General features: G+C 38.0%; 2 protein-coding genes across 5 annotated transcripts in view; one reads left to right on the plus strand and one right to left on the minus strand.

Moving 5' to 3' along the window:
- Positions 1–1,537: 1,537 nt before the first annotated feature.
- Positions 1,538–7,031, minus strand: LOC111266818 (transport and golgi organization 9). 3 transcript variants are annotated; one of them, XM_022844622.2, is made up of 7 exons: positions 6,804–7,031; positions 5,212–5,314; positions 4,885–4,984; positions 3,656–3,896; positions 2,778–2,960; positions 2,438–2,660; positions 1,538–2,072 (listed from the first exon to the last, which is right to left on the minus strand). In XM_022844622.2, exons 2-7 carry the CDS (start codon positions 5,286–5,288, stop codon positions 1,739–1,741), a joined length of 1,158 nt encoding a protein of 385 aa, XP_022700357.1. In that variant the 5' UTR covers positions 5,289–5,314; positions 6,804–7,031; the 3' UTR covers positions 1,538–1,738. The 3 variants fall into 3 exon arrangements, with proteins under 3 accessions (XP_022700357.1, XP_022700355.1, XP_022700356.1); XM_022844620.2 differs by having other exon boundaries at positions 5,212–5,324; XM_022844621.2 differs by having other exon boundaries at positions 5,212–5,358.
- Positions 7,032–8,015: 984 nt separating this feature from the next.
- LOC111266814 (E3 ubiquitin-protein ligase RNF167) overlaps positions 8,016–19,548 on the plus strand; it is a 20,495-nt gene continuing 8,962 nt past the window's right edge. For both annotated transcript variants that reach the window (XR_002684274.2, XM_022844614.2), the window contains exons 1-2: positions 8,016–11,403; positions 12,170–12,409. Coding sequence is in view for 1 of the 2 variants with exons in the window: in XM_022844614.2 (XP_022700349.1) it covers positions 10,420–11,403; positions 12,170–12,409 (1,224 nt within the window). In the remaining variant the exon portion in view is untranslated. The remainder of the gene's footprint in view (positions 11,404–12,169; positions 12,410–19,548) is intronic.

Below are 19,548 nucleotides of genomic sequence, written 5' to 3' on the forward strand. Positions count from 1 at the left end.
CTACTGGTTACCTTAGACATGTGAAAAATAACAGGAGAAGAAACTCAAACAGCCTAATAATTTAAAAGAGGTGTCGCATTTATCCCAAAAAAAAACTGTGCAGTCATTTTTTAAACAACATTCGTTTTCAATTATTATGCCGTCTGAGGCAATACTAACAGTATTAAACGTCGCAAGTTACCATTCAATAGAACTAAAGGATCAATTATTTTAAAACTGCTAAATAAAAGAAAAACTACTCATTTAGGGAATGTCTTGAAAAGTGCATTTTCTGAGTAAATTGGCGAGACATCTTCAAATACAAGGAGACTGACATTTATATTCAGCCTCACCCAGCCCTGTAATATTACTTATGATGTTGAGATGTTTCTGTTGTCTAAGAAAAACCATAAATAAATTCCTTTAAGTAATATCAAATATATCCCGAATCATGGCCCAAGCTGATGAAAAGGCCCAGGATTTAGTGGGTTAGAGAGAGTCCCACAGTACCAGACAAAGCACAATCCAGTAATGTCTGGTCTGCATAATGCATTGCCCTCAACCTCCAAAAAAAAAAGAGATTTGAAAACTTAGTTTTCTGCTGAGTTTACAAGTAAGAAGGGTATTATATATATTAATAACTAATAAAAACACTCTCCGGTTAAAGTCAATCAACATGGTTTGAACCTATTATCAGTTATGGTTTTAGCTGAGTGCTATTCACTAATTTAATTGACTAGAGAAGTGCCTCGCCAGGATGGTATTAGACCGACCGTAGCACGCGTACCATGAAAAGACTCCTCGCAACAGGCCCTGGACTATTTGTACATTGGTATTTTATTTGCCGATAACCAAATGACGCGTTTGAAGGGCGAATACGTTAGGCTATCAGCCCTATTGCTATCTTTGCGCAAACTCTTACCTTCTAAAGTACTCAAGTTTTTGCGCGCGTAAATCGCTGTGCCAGCTGAGCATTCTAATGTCACGCGATAAAATACAATACGTGCTCATAGAAATGGAAATTGAGCAAATCATATGAACTTATAGCCTTGATGTAAAATCCTGGAATGAATAGACAACAATCGCCTAAAAAGACGTTGCTATTTAACCCAAAATATACGCTTGTAACGTCGAAAAAATGAACGTATAGTAAATCTATCAGACATCAGGTATTTAATAACAGTTGTATAGGAAACATACTACATGTATGTATAAATTACTTGGTAATCAAAGATTTGTTTCTTAAAGCAATTCGGACACAATTGGTCAGTAGAAAAATGATAGCAATGAAGTCACAAAACGAATTCCCAAAAACAATATAGAAGCTTCTCCGTTATTATTCGATCTGTCCACTTATATTTTGATGCATCTCTATATCTTCTGGTTAAACTTCCAAATACCCAATACATGTCATTAGCGTACAGAAATTGAAAACATTGTTATAAGTATCTATTTACTTCCTACCTAACCTAACCTAACTTAACCTATATAATTGTTAATTCTTACGTCTTGTATCGCTTAATGGATAAGTTACATCCTGACATACAACACGATAGCATGGGATTAAGCTATTTATTTATGTAAATGAATATAGAAAAATTAAGCACACATACGCGTACATAGGGTATTTGCGAGACAGTTATAGAAGATCGCAGCAAGCAATTACGAACTATGAACAACGTAGTGTATTGTCAACAATTATGGTTATTTACCGACGTAAAATTAAGTAAATATAAATTCGCTTGCAATCGATACATTTCTAGGGATTCTCCTCATCAGCGAGTTGCTGACGATCTTCCTCGTTTTCCTCGGTAAACGGATCTGCAACGCAGCCGTGAGACACGAGGAAAGGCATAATGAGGACGTTATTGTACAACATCATACCTATCAACATAATAGCGAAACCTATAATGGTTAATACTGTGAAATTCTGCCATTGCGCGAAAAGACAGAAGACCCAAATAAAGATGGCACGCAGAGAATCCAGCACCATACGCGTTGTGGCCGATAACTCCTTCGTTACGGAAACGCCGGCGAAGTTGTAAAAGCTGATCGATAGCACAGTACCGAAATAACCGATAGCAACTTGATAACTGAAATAAAAATGCAGAAAAGTATTGCATTGTAAACCTTCCTTATTTAAGAAAGGCCTCCCATATTTAAAATGGTTGCTAGTTACTGTAAAATTGCCCGATTGATATTACGTTCCAAAGAGCTCTCGTGATAGACTCACAAAATAAGACTTTGTTGCTATATATTCCCTAATAGTAAAGTATCGTTATAAACTACCTTATATAAAGAATGGGCTTTAATTGACAACAAAATATACATATATAATCGCTATAATTTCATTGAATTTTCATTTACAGTTCCTGTTTGAGATAGACTACTTTATTTGTATTCAGCGTATTTATATTTCAAGATTCTACATAAAAACTTACCTAGCCCCATTTCTTACCTGTTATAGATCTGGTAAATTCCATCGACCGTATCTTCGATAGGAACACCTCCGACTTTGATGAAATATAATGGTATCAATAGCAGGATCATGCCTATCATGCCGAAAAACCCTTCCAATCCAACGACTTGTAGGGGTGGCACGTTGTGTCCCACAATGAACTTCTCCTCAAGAACCATCTGCAAAGCGGTTATAAGTTGTGCAGCAATGATCAATAAATCGCCTGAAAAGATCAAATATAGATTTGAGAGGTAGTAGGAAGTGCTATGTAAAGTGTTCCAATAATCATATATATGTCATGCCTATTATTGATATATGTGAAATACAAATATGTATTAACCAGTAGTAACTCCTGCCGCATCAGGCGTATTTCCGATGTGTTTTTTCGAGCCAAAGAACATGTCTGCGCATCCAACTATCGTCAGTCCCGCCAGCACAATTAGAATACCAGTCCACTGGAAGCAGAACAATCTGCGGCGCAACAACAGGATCGACAGAAGTCCCGTAAAGATGATCACAGCACCTACAGCAGATCAAGCATCAAAACAACTAATGATAGCATTGGATTAAATTTCCACTAAACGCACCATCATTAAAGGTAAACCGGTCTTTATAGAGAAATACGTGTATCGGTATAGAAAAATATGCGTTGTTTATATACGTCACGCATGCATTGCAAAGCAACAAATAAAAAAAGTATCGATGAGAACCACCATGGTAAAAGTGTGTTGATTGCCGCAGCTATGGTGAAGTTAGTTAACATTGCGCCATAAGTCTGGCTTAAATTTCTATATAGATTTGTCCATGTCTTCAAACGGAGCTTATATTTCACCAAAGAGAGCCTTTTATCTGGAGTAGATTAGAAATTGATGCCTGCATAATACGAACGGTACTGCCCGTTGCTGAGGTTTTAACTAAGAACGCCTTTGGCTTTTACTAAATAATCGTCACAGTTAATATAGTCGTTCATAAATAATACAACCAATAATAAAGCAGGTAAGTGCTGCCATGTCTGAGTTACCAAAAGAGAGCTACTCTTTTAATCATTTCGCTTGACAGTCTGATAAGTTTAACAAGTAGGATTATTTTTAGTTTGTTAAATTAAACCTTAACTTCGACTGACAGTTGGCATCTAAGTTTAATTCTATGAATTAAAATACACAGTCCTACGCGCCAAATAGCTACACAGGTTGAAGGTACGCTTTGCCTTGGACAAACCTCGAAGCATTTGTGCCGATGAAGCGTAAGTCATATTGAGTCCAATATACATGACAGTTGTACCAATCATATCACAGAGTACTGGCGGTATAAAGATGTAAGGGTTGAAATTCCGGTTGCCCTTCAGGATACTTGGCATCTTGCTGGCTTCTGGAGAATCTCTAACGCGACTACTGTATAAGTATAGCAGAACTTTGAAGGTCACTAGGCAGATGAATTCACCAAAGAACATTCCCAACGCCTAAAAAGCAATATGAGTTGTGTCGATTTTACGGTTCAGGTGCAAACAATAATAATGGCTAATTATACGTAAAGTAATCACAACTTATTCCATTTTTGCATGTCACAATCACGTTAATATTCAAGTAAGCACTAGGCTTTCGGCCACTCACTTCTATAATTCTAAACAATCACACACATATTCATGTGATGTCATTTATGAAATATCATTACGATTCTTTATACTGCTGCTACCACCATTGGTAGACATTGGCCTACTTGCGACAAACACGTGGAAACGACAGACGGAGAATTCTTGAGAGGACAAGGAGTTAACCAATCTCATGACTTCGCTACAAGTTCAGACATAAAGATTAGGATGGCGCAGAAGGAAAACGTGCGCCAACTTGAGGAAAGCGCTATATTTAATATTGTTTAAATATCTCAACATAGGCACACTTTATCTTAACTCAGGCTCGAATTTGCTTACTCTACCTGCTTTCAATGACAAAACGTTGTTTAGATTAAATCTACATGATACTTCAATACAATTATTACAAAACTGTGACAATTCCGATAACAGGTGCAAGTTTCAAGAACAGAAACTCGTACCAATATCCGCTTGTGTTCTATGATCTGCGACTCAATAAAGTATAACGACTGCGGCCTGAAATGTAGCATGTACTTTGGTTGCCCTATTTTAGTTGGGGTACGCCCTTTGTACTGGTTAAAACGCCAATAATAAAAGTTCTTACAAAAACCTAAACCCAAAACCTCTTTAATGATTTGTCAGCACGTAAGTGCTTTACATATGATTGCTACCTAAGTGTGCTTCGGGTCAAAATACAATTGGCCGGAGACTGCTTTACTGTAACAAGTGCAATTGTCGATACCACTGTACTACTGGACATTACCATCATGCTAAATCAGAAGAGGCCGCGTCTCAGCCGAAATACAAGCTGGCTTGGAGGCTGCATCTGCGTAGCACTTTCTTTTTGCGAAGCACTAACCTGAAGAAAGGAGTGCGAGAAAGGATGTGGTATCGTGGTGCTCGATCCATTCTTAAGATGACCATACGGACTACCGGATACGACCGCCATATCCGCCCATCTAGCGAAACAAATAAACGACCTTGTGGTTGGTCTTCGATATTCATACTTAGTTCATTTTGCATCGAACTATTTGTGTTTGCATACGTTCTTTTTTACGTGTATGTGCATAAAAGACATCTTAGCTTATTTTTAGGTATGATTTTTAATGTGAGCTTGACAAACCACAAGGGATAATCCTATTGTATAGCTAAAACTACTTAAACAAGCGTCTAATAGGTAACTTACTTTGTAGCAAGAGTATTGATGGAACCGGTAAATACTAATAATCCTGCCAGGAACAACTGATGCCCTGACCAAGCCATTGCAGCAATAGGGGCTGGTTCTTCCTCTGTGAATGTCTAATCCCAGAAGATTTATCTATAACAAGTGGTACTTGCAGAAACATTCGTCCTTAATCAAGTTAATATATCACTTATTTATTTTTTTATTTATATCGTTTTTTATTTTTTTATATTTATATCATGACTAATCACCGTTTGGTAAGAGAACATAGGGACTGAGGGAAAAAAACATATTTATCATGAATTTCTTCTACTACGATGAAATAAGCGCATCTGCATATTGGAATACTTCTAATGGAGCAGCTAATATTACATAACATTTGAACTGCCAAGAGACAAAAAGTTAGTTATAATAGTGAAGTATCATTTACTATTTTCCTATTGATAATGCAATTAAGTTAGGAATAATGTAATTGCAACAATAAATTCAGTAGTATCATGGAAGTAGAACCGCGAGTACTCGAGTCAAATAGTGGCTTATGAGTAGTATTGTCGTAAGGCATCTTTTTAACTTCGAGCACTTCTAGCACCTTGATCAATTTGCACAGCACAACATCATGTCGAGGTTGTTAGTTGAAAGTAAGTGAAAAAAAAAAAGATTATCCATTATACCAGAGTTAACCAAAATAATCATTAAGAAAAGCCTAAAGAAGACAAAAAGTCGTTCCACAATCGCTTCTAGCAAAAATGAGCAATTGGACACTAAGATTATTATCAAATATTAACTAATTAAATAACTATATAAAAAGCGCATTACTTGTCAAAACTCGCAACGTTATTTATTGTCACTACTATTACGCGCGAGTACAGAAAAACTGTGCTACCTCTGTAGCTCAGCCTCTAAAACTAAATGTAAACGAAAATATCACTGGCGTATTCAAAAAGTAACCAGTTAATTCAACCTTAATTCTTTTAAATACTATAAATATTGTTTATTAGAACACATTTTTCTATGTAAATATGTGTACAATACTTTTGCTGGGTTAACAAAGAATATTCAAAGAACCTACTTGTAGAGCATCATCGCGGTTGCGGATTTTTTGCAACTATGTAAAAAAAATAAGGGCTGTCTCGTTTCTTAGGAACCTCATAAAAACTCTTCTTAGAAAATGTTAGAAACATGAAATCAAATTAGTATAATTTGATTTCATCTAATTATCATTTATACTATCATTTAAACTGACATGATAAATCGTATTTCTCTTTTCCAAACACAAACTAACAGCTAAGTAGCTAGGTAGCGTATCATTTGTCGATAGTCGTATTGAACATAGAAAATAGTTAATGTTAGGAAATATCACTATGTGGGTTTTGGACATACTTGCAGTCTTGTAACTTACCCTGTTTCTCGTAGTACTCAAATAGACATAACATATAGAGTGAGCCTATAGCTAATAACGGAACGATCTCTATTGAAAAGATTACGAGGTACAATATGGAGCTCTGTAGAGGCAGATTCATTTCTAGCATGGGCAATACGCAAATAAGTAGTTTTAACTGCATACACAATAATCTGAACCGACAACAAGAACTTACACTGCCAGAGGAGGGACGACGAATTTCCGCTGAGTGAACGGAAATTACCTTTTCGGTTTCTCTGAACACACTACCTATCAGCGAAATTTATGATAAAGCTCGTTAATTTGGCACTCGATGGGGACACGAGCACTCATAGCGGTGAATTAGCTCTACTAGAAAAAAATCTTCACATAATGTGATCTCAGTTAAGCGAAGCATGATAAGTTCTACTGAGTGAAAGGGCAATGTAGCATGGAAACGCACACAGGACACAGGCATAGAAAATTGCTCCGTGTCTAGGTTCAATCAGAAATTGAGCGGCACAATTCTGGCGACGATCAAATCAATACACAATACCTTAGAATATGAAAGGTTCTCTAGCTTACAAGACCTGTCTCACAAGGAGCATTTGCAATTCTTACAATTTGCGAAAACAGCATCGGAAATTTATTACAAATGTTGTGACTCGTTTATAAAATTAGTTTTGTCTCGCAGTAAGCAATTCACAGAAAGTGGATGAGTTAGATGAACACCTGGACCAATGGACGGAAATTGAAGTAGACTAACTGAACTCTACATGTTGGTGGGGTGCAACGTTTTCTTATGTAGGATGCGTATTAGATATGCTATATGTATATCTGGCAATATCTTGCCTATAATGTGTTATGCACGAAAAGAAACTAGGAAAGAGTAGACCATTCATACGACACAACTGTTCCAAGAAAAACCTTCCTGTTCCAAGAAAATATTGGATATTAGAACTGTTGACCTCATAGTTGTATTTTGTAATAGTTTTTTTACTAGTTGCTGCTAAAAGCATGCTTGATAGTATGCATAACTTATATATAGTTGACGTATTTATCTATGCACAGTTTTAAGTCTATTTTTTTTCTAAGTTTCTGTATTTCAATGTAATTTATACGGCCTATTTAAATGAACAATGATAGTCAAACGAGACAAGAAGGCATCCGCCTCCGTCCTATCAAAATTCTGAAGGCAAAATTTAGTTATTTGAAATCTACCTCTTGTGCACGTCACCATAATTCATTTCTATAGTATACGGAATTAAAACGTAAGATTCTCGAATTGAGATCTTCGGCCGATTGCTTCTTCATAGAAGCAATGAATGGTAAAACGCACTTTGGTGCAATGAAAACTTATAATGAAGGGGTGGGTGGAGAAGATTCGGCAAAAAAGCCCAATTATTAGGAAGATCTTAAGAAGTTCTTAACAAACAACAGTTCAGGTTCAAAACAAAGATTTATTTCTTTCGCAAAATCTTAGATTATTCATGTGCTTTTATACAAAAAAAACCCACGCTCCACTTATTTAACTCGACGCCTTTTTTTTTGTAAAGTTTACGTAGCCACGAAGGGGGCATTTTCGTCAACTAACACGCGACCTAATGCGACAAGAAATAGATATACATAAAAGAAATTGATAAATAGATTCTAACGCTTTTTTTTTGGAATAAGAAACCTGACTGAAATACTTCCCGCGCATTGACTTTTAGGCAGTTGAAATAAAACAATAATAATGACATTCGTCTTTCTGTGAAACCAGATTTTGTTAATATTATCGTTATATAACTAGTATTACGATCATAAGTATGACAAGCGTTTTTAATGACTATCGAATTCGTGGACACAATATACTTGGAATCCCGTTGAATCGACATCTTTCGTCTCCAATTTTTTGTCAAACGCATGTTGCGAGCACATCGATGAGTACTGAGCGACCGGTACCATGTCTACCTGATTATCTCAGCAGTTATTTTGCGTTAACATTAGACATTTTATGCTGCATTCAAGCTCAGCCAACTTGTGTCGGTAAATAAACATTAATTTTTTCCGTGGTACCAAAAATGATTCTGGCCAAACAATCTTCTAGCAAAACCAGTAACGCGTTTTGTACGCGCCACATAATATTTGAAATTCGCGCCCCATCAGCCCTTTCCAAGCTTCTAACTTCGCATGGTTACATCTTGATGGCAGCCATCATATGGCGTTGCACGTCTTTTTTCTCCCGCATACCTAACTTTTCAACGATTCTGTATGCTGTTGAAACAATATGTCACGACAAAGCCTCCACGGCCCTGTAGACTTGCTGTCTCCTTTTGTTGCACGTGAACCGTAGTCTCCACGATCCGTCGTTTATTGGATGTTGTTTTTATTAGTCTCCTGTTTGGACATCGTACAAGCAGAAAAGCATTGGGGCATCCAACAACAGTAGAGTTATGAGGCAGTCGTACTGCGTAAATCTGAGCAGCTGATCTATCAGTAACCCCAGTAAACTGTGTCTCTCCTGACAGACAGTGATTGTGGTGTTTAGCTGCTTGGGAGATTGTGCCTTTATCATTAGTGCGATTGCATGGCGTTGTGATGTGTGTGGCTGGATGGCAAAGAGCAGTGCTATACCGTTTTGCGAGGCGATTGCCGACTGGCGGGCACGACGACGATGTTTTTATTAGCTGCTATGTGATGAGAACTTCAAGCGAGGTGTTGATCAGCTAATGAATTTGGATCAAATGGAGTCACTTGGTTGGCTTGAGGGAGCAAAGAACAACTACGAAGAATAGAACCGTAGCAATTTTTTTGCTTGGATACGCTGGCAGCGTACGTTGTAAACAAGACTACAGCTGGGAAGCATCGCGTTCTCATTGCTGTAACTATTGTTCCCATCGCTTATAGCGAGGGCGATGGCGAGTCAGCTGTGATTGCTCACGGCCTTACGTTGCTTCCCAGTATACGCACGCTACTCCAACAGCAAGCCGTATCACGACAACTACTACGTCAGACACTATTACTGGTAGTACAACTGTTATATTCGGTGCAGCAGTCGGTCGTCGCCTTCTACTGTTGCTGTTGTTGTTGTTTGTTACTTTTGGTTGAGTCGTCTTATCGTTTGGCAGCTTTCGTCGCCCGCTTCGAAAGATTCCCACTCATTGTTTCGATATAGCTAATACCGTTACAACGTAACTGGGAGCGATGATATCATAACAACAATTGTGAAGTGGAGCGTCGTCTATCAAGAGTACTATATCATCATTATTATAGACGTCTGGAAATCCTGTTGTTGTGTGATGCTGTTGTGTTGATTTTGTAAATCCTGAATCCAACTCAGCTTTGCTCTCCTTTGTTTGGTCTATTTGTTTACGGTGTGCGTCTTTTCCGAGGAGTTTAAGGGTTGCATGAAAACGATACGCAGAGACGCGATGTCGCCTGCGGTGCGCTGGCTGTTGCCTTGGGGTTATTGTTGACAGGGGGTTGGGACGGCGGCTGGCGCGAGTCGCCTTCCTTCCCACTACTTGAGTACCCCCAAAACAATGTACAGTTGTTTAGCATATCGACATCACCACCATACCACTTGCTAACCAGGTACCGAATTAGTACCCGGAAGTTGAATGAATCAATTACGCTAAAGGCGACAGGCACTGTTGTGAATTCAGCCAGCCACTGCTAAAGGCTAACTCTAAGAGCAGTTCTGATTTGTTCGTACTTTAAAGCTGTGTCAAATAATTACATTTTTGGATCGTGCAATAAGTACTGCGCTAAAAAAGTCATCTCGAATAATTCCGGAACAAAAGGACGTTGTTTGTAATCGAGAACAATCCAAATCGCTAGCGTCGACGCCAATGAGGGGGGTAAAGGACGTCTTCGGTCTGGTCGCCTTGGCGGCGGCAATCAGCTTACCCGGTTTGCCATTTAGCGAGGCTCGTCTAGAAATTATACCGCCAAATTCGAAAGATAAAGAGATCAGGATCGACGAATTACAACCGATCACCTATGCAATGCCACCAGATGATGGAGCTATGGGGAAATTGGTCGTAGCAAAACCTGTCAATGCATGCTCTCCGATACAATCCGTTCCGTATCCAAGCAAAGACAGCTTCTCATGGTTTGTGCTAGTGCGACGGTACGACTGTAACTTCGCTGCAAAGTTACGCAACGCTCAACGGGCCGGCTATTCTGGAGTGATTATTTATGACTTCGAAGGACCAGATTTGAGCTTCACGCGTATGCCTCGGCCATATGGTTATGGGGATACCCGGGTGTACGCGGTTCTGGTGACAAAGCATGATGGAGCATTGCTTGCACAATGTACGTACGACAAGGATTTCTACATCGAATGGTTCCCGGCGTCTTCAGCCAACCTACTCAACTATCTCATTCCGTGCATTGTGATCATCTTATTCTGCATTCTCTTAATTGCTTGTCTCGTTGTCGTGCAACAATGCACAAGATGGTTTCGGGAGCGTCGGCGCAACGCCAAGTACCGCCTTGCTAGAAAATACCTTAAACAACTGCCGATCAAACGCTGGGCGAAAGGAGAAGAGTTCAAAAACTACGAAGTGTGCTCCATATGTCTGGATGAATATCAAGAGGGTGACAAACTACGAGTCCTACCATGCCTGCATGGTTATCACGCTAGGTGCATTGATCCATGGTTAACGAAGAATCGTCGTGTGTGTCCGCTGTGTAAACGGAAGATCGTTTTGCCAGGGATGCCCGAGGACTCGTCAGATGATGAGACGGCACCCCTGCTGGGAACAAGACAAGAGTCCAGCGGGGGCACCTTCCGTCCAAGCGAGCCCTCTAACCAAACCGTCCAAATCGAGGTAGGTGTATTTGTATCATGTAGTTATAACTTCAGGCTTACAAATACGGCGTAAACATTAAGAAACTTTAAAAATTTCTTCTAATTAAGGATTAAATTGCTCTAAACATAAAATAAATGGTAATGAAAATAGTGGACGATATTAAGAGTATATACTTACAATCCGATCAACGACACCTGCATAACGTTTCGTACACAAAAAAAAAGTTAAAACACCATTCATATGACAAGACCCGATGGCGTCATCTTACTATCATGAAAAATACTTCTAGTAAGCAGATGCATACTTCAATTTTTTGCAATAAAAGGCAGCCTCGGTTCCAAGAAGCTCTTGCTAAAACAACACAGCGTTACGGAAAAGCAAAATGATTCAATGTAGACACTGAAGCTCCTTAAATTGGCTAGATTTAGACCACATCAGGAAACTGTCAAGCTGAAACATGTCGTGCATAGGGCATCTAACAGCCCAATATTCAGAAGTATTCATAATATTATTATGAGCTACGTCAAAGCCAGTTTTTGGATTTATTTCTGTAGGTTTTAAAGGATAAAAGATAATGCTTCGACCTGTTGGATTAGAATCCTCCGTATATTGTCATGTATATGTTTCTCTGTATGACAATAGGGTAACGTATTACCATTTACTAAGTGGTTAAAGAGTAATTGGGTTATGCGGCAAAATAACGGTCAACGACTTTCACCGTATTCATTGTTTTATGCGCTGTTTCGTCGTCTTCTTCTTCTTCTCGCAAATTTTATCTGTGCAGGTTCATCCTAATGTGGAATCCGAACCACAGTTAAGCGCTGTTGGACGAGTGATGGCACCCGGGGGCCTATATTCAGTCAACGATGAAGTGGAGGTGTTGCCTAGACCCAGACGGAACAAGAAGAGGAAGCGTCTAAGACGACCACGGGAGCCCCTGGATGACATCACTGTAGCAGGACCATCAGGCTCGACCGATTCAGGGGCCTTGGCTAGTGCGCCCCAAGCAGTCACCGTTAGACTAGTGAGTGAAAACCAAATGCTCTGCGTGACAGAGATGGGCTCAGATGATGATCAGCCATTACTTGCATAAGTTGTCTAGTGCTCTTCAATTTCTCGGATAACGCTCACGGATGTACGTCAATGAACTCCGGTGACACCATCGGCCAATAGTGGTTCCCTTGTATAGCTTGCTCTTACTCTGTGAGAGCGAAATTTTCATTTAAAACCATTAGATACAAGAGAGGCTCCCGTGGAAGTTCCAGCTACGAAAGCAACGCATAGATGTAAACGCTTCTGCATTTCTGAGGTATAGGAGACAGCATTCGAAAACCTATCCCTCCCAAGAAAATGTCGCGTTGCTTAATTGTCCCAGGGTGTATTGTGATGAAACTTTATGGTTTTTATCGGTGCGATAAAATTTACAAAACCATTTCATTTGGGCCTGGTAAGATAAGTATACTGCATTACTTTGCGAACATGATTTGTCGGTTCATAGATAACGTATATTTTTAACTTCCGATTTGAGAAAGCCTAGGCTTGTTATACGAAACAAAAAAAAGTCAGCTCATAACACTGATTCGGAGTGTCGTTCTCTTTAGCAAACCTGTCTGTTTCGAATACAAGAGTTAAGAGAAAAGATAGGCAAGCTTTGCTGGCTTTATATACAAAATAGTTAATGACGAAAAGGCACTGCATATATATATGCATAGTTTTTTTGCACTGTCTCTTGTTTATATACAAATATAAATAAGAAAACAAAATATCTGTTGTCCATGAGCACAGTTCATGTCCTCGACAGGGGAGAACGTGCGTTTTGCGATAAGATGATGGGACAGCTAGAGTACGCGTTTGACGAACAATGCATCTACTTAATAATTAAAGGGACGAACAGCATGGTTAACAAATAACCACCCATTTTTGGCGTGGCTATGTAGGTTGAACACATTGAGGAGATGAACGACCCGTCATATATGTGGATAATAATAATAGTAGTAATAATATCATTACTGGTGTTGGTTGGATAGGAACCGTCGTTTACTTTTATGAATTTTTTTAACGAGCACAATAACGACATAAATTACATTCTACTGGCATGAAAAGAAGACGAAATAATAACACTAATTAAGACCAACTTGTTTAACATGCCGTTTACTTAGCGAGACTACTTCGTCTATTTATATGTATAGAGATGCATGAAAGACACAAAACAAAGTTGGTTAATCACTTCGTCAGGCGCGCTTCATTACATTCGTTCAATATTTGTATTAGTTGTATGTACTAGTCAAACTGAAGGCGGCAATTAATATGCGACATCGCTTGGCTGCTGTTGGTACACTGTTGCTCAGGCTACATTTACTTGCCAAACGGCTTTTCATGGGCGCCCGCTGTAAACACCGTTCCTAACTGCTCCTCAGGCCTCGGCTGTGTCATATGTGAGAACTAAATAGGAAAAAGGCAAATTGTGGCGAAATGCCATTCGTGCAGTCGTTGCTTCTGCGCTGATTTCAGACAATTACGAAGATTTGTAAAACTTTTCGCCATGCAGAAAAATATGAAAGATTCGCATAACAAGGAACTTCTAAATAGATTCCTACACTACTTCTATATATATATATATATATAGAAGTAGTGTAGGAATCTATTTAGAAGTTCCTTGTTATATATATATAACTACTTGTGAACCTGTTTTGCCTAGAAAGGCAATGGATGCAGTCTAAAGAATAGAAACCGGTTATGAAGTGTAAAAGTCTATATGGATTAATGAACTCTGAAATCGGCACAAGCTAATATGGGAAAAAAGAGATTGTTTCAAAGATCGGTAGATCACGTTGGTACAAGTGAGCCCTCTCAGTAAAGAGTTAGAAACAGAAGCCGCTGTTTTACGGGTGTGACGTAGTATTAATACATTCATTGTCCTGTTTAAAAGGTGAGACTTTTTTTTATTTTTGCCGCTAGATTTGCACCCACTCAGTTCAAAAGCAAGATATCTGCTAACGAAAAACCTTTTGCATGTTTGACAATACTTTCGAGACGTTTTACATTACAAATAAAATACCACTAGAAGTGCCCGGTACGAAAGTTATTATAGGTGTTAACTACCATTTGACAATATTTAGCGAAGTTTATTTAGTTGTTGTCTTTTACTCTGAATCTTCAACTTGAATACTGACCGAACCCCGGACTAATTTTTTTTGAACAAGTGTCTCGGATCAAATACGAAAGCAATATTATTTCTCATTATTTGTATAGCTGCTTTATTAAAGTTGAGGAACCATTATTTCATAGCTAAGCACATTATCCATATGAAATTATCTTATATGCAATATGATGAGAAAGTAAACACATACAATTACCTTGTTTCACCTTGGGAGATACGTTTATCTATTCAGATTTAGCACAACATAGACCGCAAATGGCTAACTTGTATTGCTTTCATTGCTCACACAAGTTGCGTAGTTAAATCTTGTAGGCGAGACATAAGGAATAAGAAATATTCAAACGAGTTTAGCAACTCCAGCTGTTTGTGTAGTTATTTTAGCTGTGGCTATATTTGCGGTTCCCAATTTTTGTTTAAGACAAATTACATTTTATTAGGCGAAATGCGCAGCATGGTTTAATTGTTAATAAAGAAAATCTGGAACTTCAAATCGCTGTAGACTTGTAGTTTAAGTAACTTTTTCATTTCTTCCAGTTGGAGTCATCACAGTTACTGGGCATACTTTACCAAAATTACTTAGCATACGACAAAAACGAGTTTTGGGAAAATGATCAGAGACTGTCATTTTTAACATCACCTGTTAACAGCTAACAGTGATGCCACTTTTCACGAATGCAGCGAAGGGTTCAGTAGAGAGGCCGGATTGAATGAAGCGAATTTGCCTTGTTGACGGTCTGTCAAAAGTCACAAATTCAAGAGCGACGCGGTAAGAGGAATGAATAGAGAGCAACAAAGACCATTATATACAAATGAGTATTATAAAGCGGAGATATGGCAAAGAAAGCAGTCAGTGGTCACATGGTCGGGTCGATACTATTACGCACTGTGAAGGAAAAGAAAACGACATTTTTCGAAATGCTCTCCACGTCACGCTAACATTGTGATCATCTAATTTCACTAGTTATATTATTTTACTATCAAAATAGATACACGTTCATCTATACTTTTAGTCTATCTATATTTGTGTATTATAAGAGAATGTATGATTGTCTTTTATGGTATGATGATAAGAGTAGTAAAAAATAATATATTAATTGACATGTTTGGAACGATGCGATTATGTATCCGCGCACATAAATTGCACGTTTTTCCGTCTTCGAAATCAAATTCGAAAAGACGAATGCCTCAGAAATGCATTCGCTTTTGCTTTTCAATCAGTCTATACTAGCAGCGCGAGGGCGTCAAGAAGTCATAAAATGGTACAGCTTGAGTTCGACGTTTTTTGACCTTGTGCCTTGTTAGCTTTGCTTGTGCTCAAGAAATTGCCCCATACTATTATTGTTTGCTTCAGGCTAAAAAATGTTATTTTTGTTCTACAATACATTGTTGTAACCAATTGTTATGTGACATTTCAACGCAACTGCTTTTCTGCTGCTGTACATATATATATATATGCATACATTCAAATATATTAGCCTATAAACCATACGCGTATTTCGTACGTAGATGAAACTGGCTGCAGTGGCACGTAATGATAATGAAAATGATGATGGTGAAAAGAAAGAAAGTGTAATATTAATTATGTGGTACGATGTAGGGACACTGCACACTGCGGAAGAAACTAAGACTGCACATCAAGAGGAAATCTAAATAAATATGTTAACAATAATGATAATAACACAAATTATAATTACTTTAAAAGCTCACGGTTACTCATATAACCGTAGCTGAAAACGGTCTGATATACGATTGTCAGCAATTAAAAATAGACTAATTATCACAAGCGCCATAATCCCATTAGGTATTGCCGTAGATGTCCGGGTGGCGTTAAACATTTGGTTTTGCATGTATTACACGAAGGTTCGCATGCATATTCAACTAGCTAAGATTTTCTGTAGGCTGTTCAGTCTCGTTGTCTTTTTCTCTAATTGCACGATTAGATCCGTCTGACTACATTATGCGTACATTCTCGGGGAGGGACACGGTCGACCCATGTCGCTGGTTTTTGTCAAGTTGTGTGTTTATCAAAATCCCATACGTGCGCGGGCTCTAAATTATCACTTGAGAGAGAAGATGCATAGGACCAATAAAATAAGCTATCAGTTAATACGGTAACATTTATTATGATAACTTCTGTGTATCTCGTAAACCCATTATGACCGACATTCATTAGGAGCATGAAGGTTGCACCACTGTGTGCAAATTGTAACAGTAGCAATCCGTGGCTAGGTGGTGTGAATGCTGTACGTTGATAGATGGCAAGAATAAAATTACATTTCCATGTACTATTCTGGCCTTTTGCCCATAGACAGTAAACGTGACGATGAATCATCCTGGAACTACCAGTTGAGCCGTTTTCGTCAGATAAGTGGCTGACAAAAAAATTTTGTAATAACCGTTAACATTTCTCTTCTATTTGCATTTTTACGCATACATACACAGACAGGTAAAAAAAAATCGGCACAATCAGAAGTATATATAGAAAGAAAAATATAGAGCTAAGAGTTTATAAACCAGACCTTTCATGATAAAACAGGACAGAAGTTCTCAAGTATCTAGAAACTAAAAACGAAATAACGAAGTAAGAAACATCAAAGTCCACCGGTCTGTTTTTTTTAACTGCAGGGAATTTTGTAGCATAAATACGCACTGTAAGGCTCTATAGCTTTTACAGAAGTCAAGTAAAAAGTATTGTCACGAAATTCTGAAGCAACTACGCAAGTCGATACGGCGCGAAAAAAACATAAGTTTAGAAAAAAAACACTGTATTCTTTAGCACAACAATGCGTCTGCCCATTCTTTGCTTCTTGAATTCTTAATAAAACCTAGAAGTCGGTCATGGTCAATCATATTTACTCAACCTAGCGAGTTTGACTTTCGCCTGGCTTTCTGTTCCCAAATTTCGAACAAGTCTTAAAAAAAGAAGGTTCTCTAAATATTTGACGATAACAAAAGAGAATTTTAGTTAACACAAATAAAATACAGACCGCTTTAGTATAGTGATAAACAATTTCAGTTTAACTTTTTTGAAATCCTTGTGCGTGATGTTTAGATCTTGCATTGAGAAAACTACATTAAAAACGGCTTACATGCACCCACCTCGTCACCTAAACGGAGTACAAGTATTTTATTCCCATACAATCTCATAGGATTTTTTCATTTTATAATGCATAGCGAACTTCTCAAGCGAACTTCAAGAAGGCATACGCTGAATATCTCTAACGGATATGCAAATAAAAGGAAACACACCATCACATGGACCGTGTAGTACAAAAGGGACTAATTCCGGTACTCTTCTCATAAAGTATACGGAATCAAAAAAAAGACTAAAGAATTACATCGCTTAGCACATACGAGCGATCTTTATGTTTTTAATGCGTAAGTGTTGCCGGCTACGACATTTTTCACATCCTTTTTATGCAGTAGGTATGCAACATGGCTGATGCAGCATATCCGCTAGCCGATATATCACACTAAAAATAAACTTACGCAGCGAAAAAAAAAAGAGAAAAACTTCATAAGGACATTCATAAAAAATTGTGTGCAGTGGGCCAAACCGTTTATGCTCTAAACTCCATTAATCTCACCTTTCTTCGAACATCTTAAATGCTTGTTCACTTGCTGCTATTGGATTGGGCAATTACAAACATTACTGACGGTGAACTAAAAAGCTCCTTACGCAGTGGTTAGAATACTGTATGCAGTAAATGAGCAGAGGGATGAACTACAACACGCGCAAATAAACGCCAGATATAGGGAAGCTAGATTATAGGGATGCTTGAACCCACATAGCGACAACCATAGTCATGTTAATATAGCAGTTCGTAATAATATATTCTATGCGCAGCTGTATGTGTAATGCCAGGATGCAGATGATTATGATCACACAATGCTTGATGCTACTAAAATAAGGCTACGAACGTTTACACCGCGGTATCGCTGACAATAAATACAAAAATCAGGACGTTTAGGTTCAACTTAATTGTGACTCCTTTCTGAAAACAGAAGTTGCGTATCTACTACACAATATAAACTAACAAAAAAATTATCTCTATATCATGGCATAAAAGGAATTTGAAGAAATGTAAAAACAGTGAAATATCGCATCATGAATATGTGAAAGGTATAGGCGAGTACTTTATACATAATATATATGACGTATTTTTTCCATTGATAGTATTCTCGTAAATTTTTGAGAGCTGGAAGGAATAAGATAAATGAGGTTGATCACGACGAACTGATTGTTTTCCTGCTGAAGAATGGTTAGGATATTAGTGCTCTGTAGTGGGTTGCAGCAGTTAGTGTTATATTTTCTTCTGTCTTCTCAATTGTGATGAATAAAGACAAGACTTGATACTCAAGTAATCTCTAAAACAGTCTGTGTCATGATATTTTGAAAATAGGTAATTACCGATGCTATACACATTGAATATCTTAATACATGGCTTCATACACACCAAGAGATGGTCCCTAGTGAGAATCCGAAAAAAGTACAGGAATGAAATCCCTTGTCAGTTGCGTATTTTGCCAGCAGCATGTTTCCAACTACAGCTTTAGCCTTTTACCTGCAATGCCGTAATCGTTCCAAATGCATTCCGCATATATTCTTATAATATAATGATAATGCATATATTTTAAAGCTCTGGTATCTGGTGAACGCTGCTTTTATGTAAGTTGTCTCGTAGAAAAAGCATTTATGTTTTTATGAATCATCACTCTATCATAGCGTGCAAATTGTTTCACAACAAATAAAAGATGTTAGCACTGTGTGGTGAATTTAGAATATTGACCTTGTGTTTCGTTAAGCGCAGTGTAGTTTCATAAAGGCGAATATCTAAGCCGAATCTAATATTTTGTTCATATTTTGTCTTTTCACGTCACAATATTACCTAGGTCGTTCGTTTCAGCGTGAAGACGAAAGTTGGCGTTTTTTAGTCGCAAATAATTGGGCTTACATGTAAATAGAGCTTAGCAGGAAAATATATTCGAGACTAACAAGTGCT

Source organism: Varroa jacobsoni, unplaced genomic scaffold (genome assembly GCF_002532875.2).
Source record: "Varroa jacobsoni isolate VJ856 unplaced genomic scaffold, vjacob_1.0 scaffold_1119, whole genome shotgun sequence".
Lineage (NCBI taxonomy): Eukaryota > Metazoa > Arthropoda > Arachnida > Mesostigmata > Varroidae > Varroa > Varroa jacobsoni.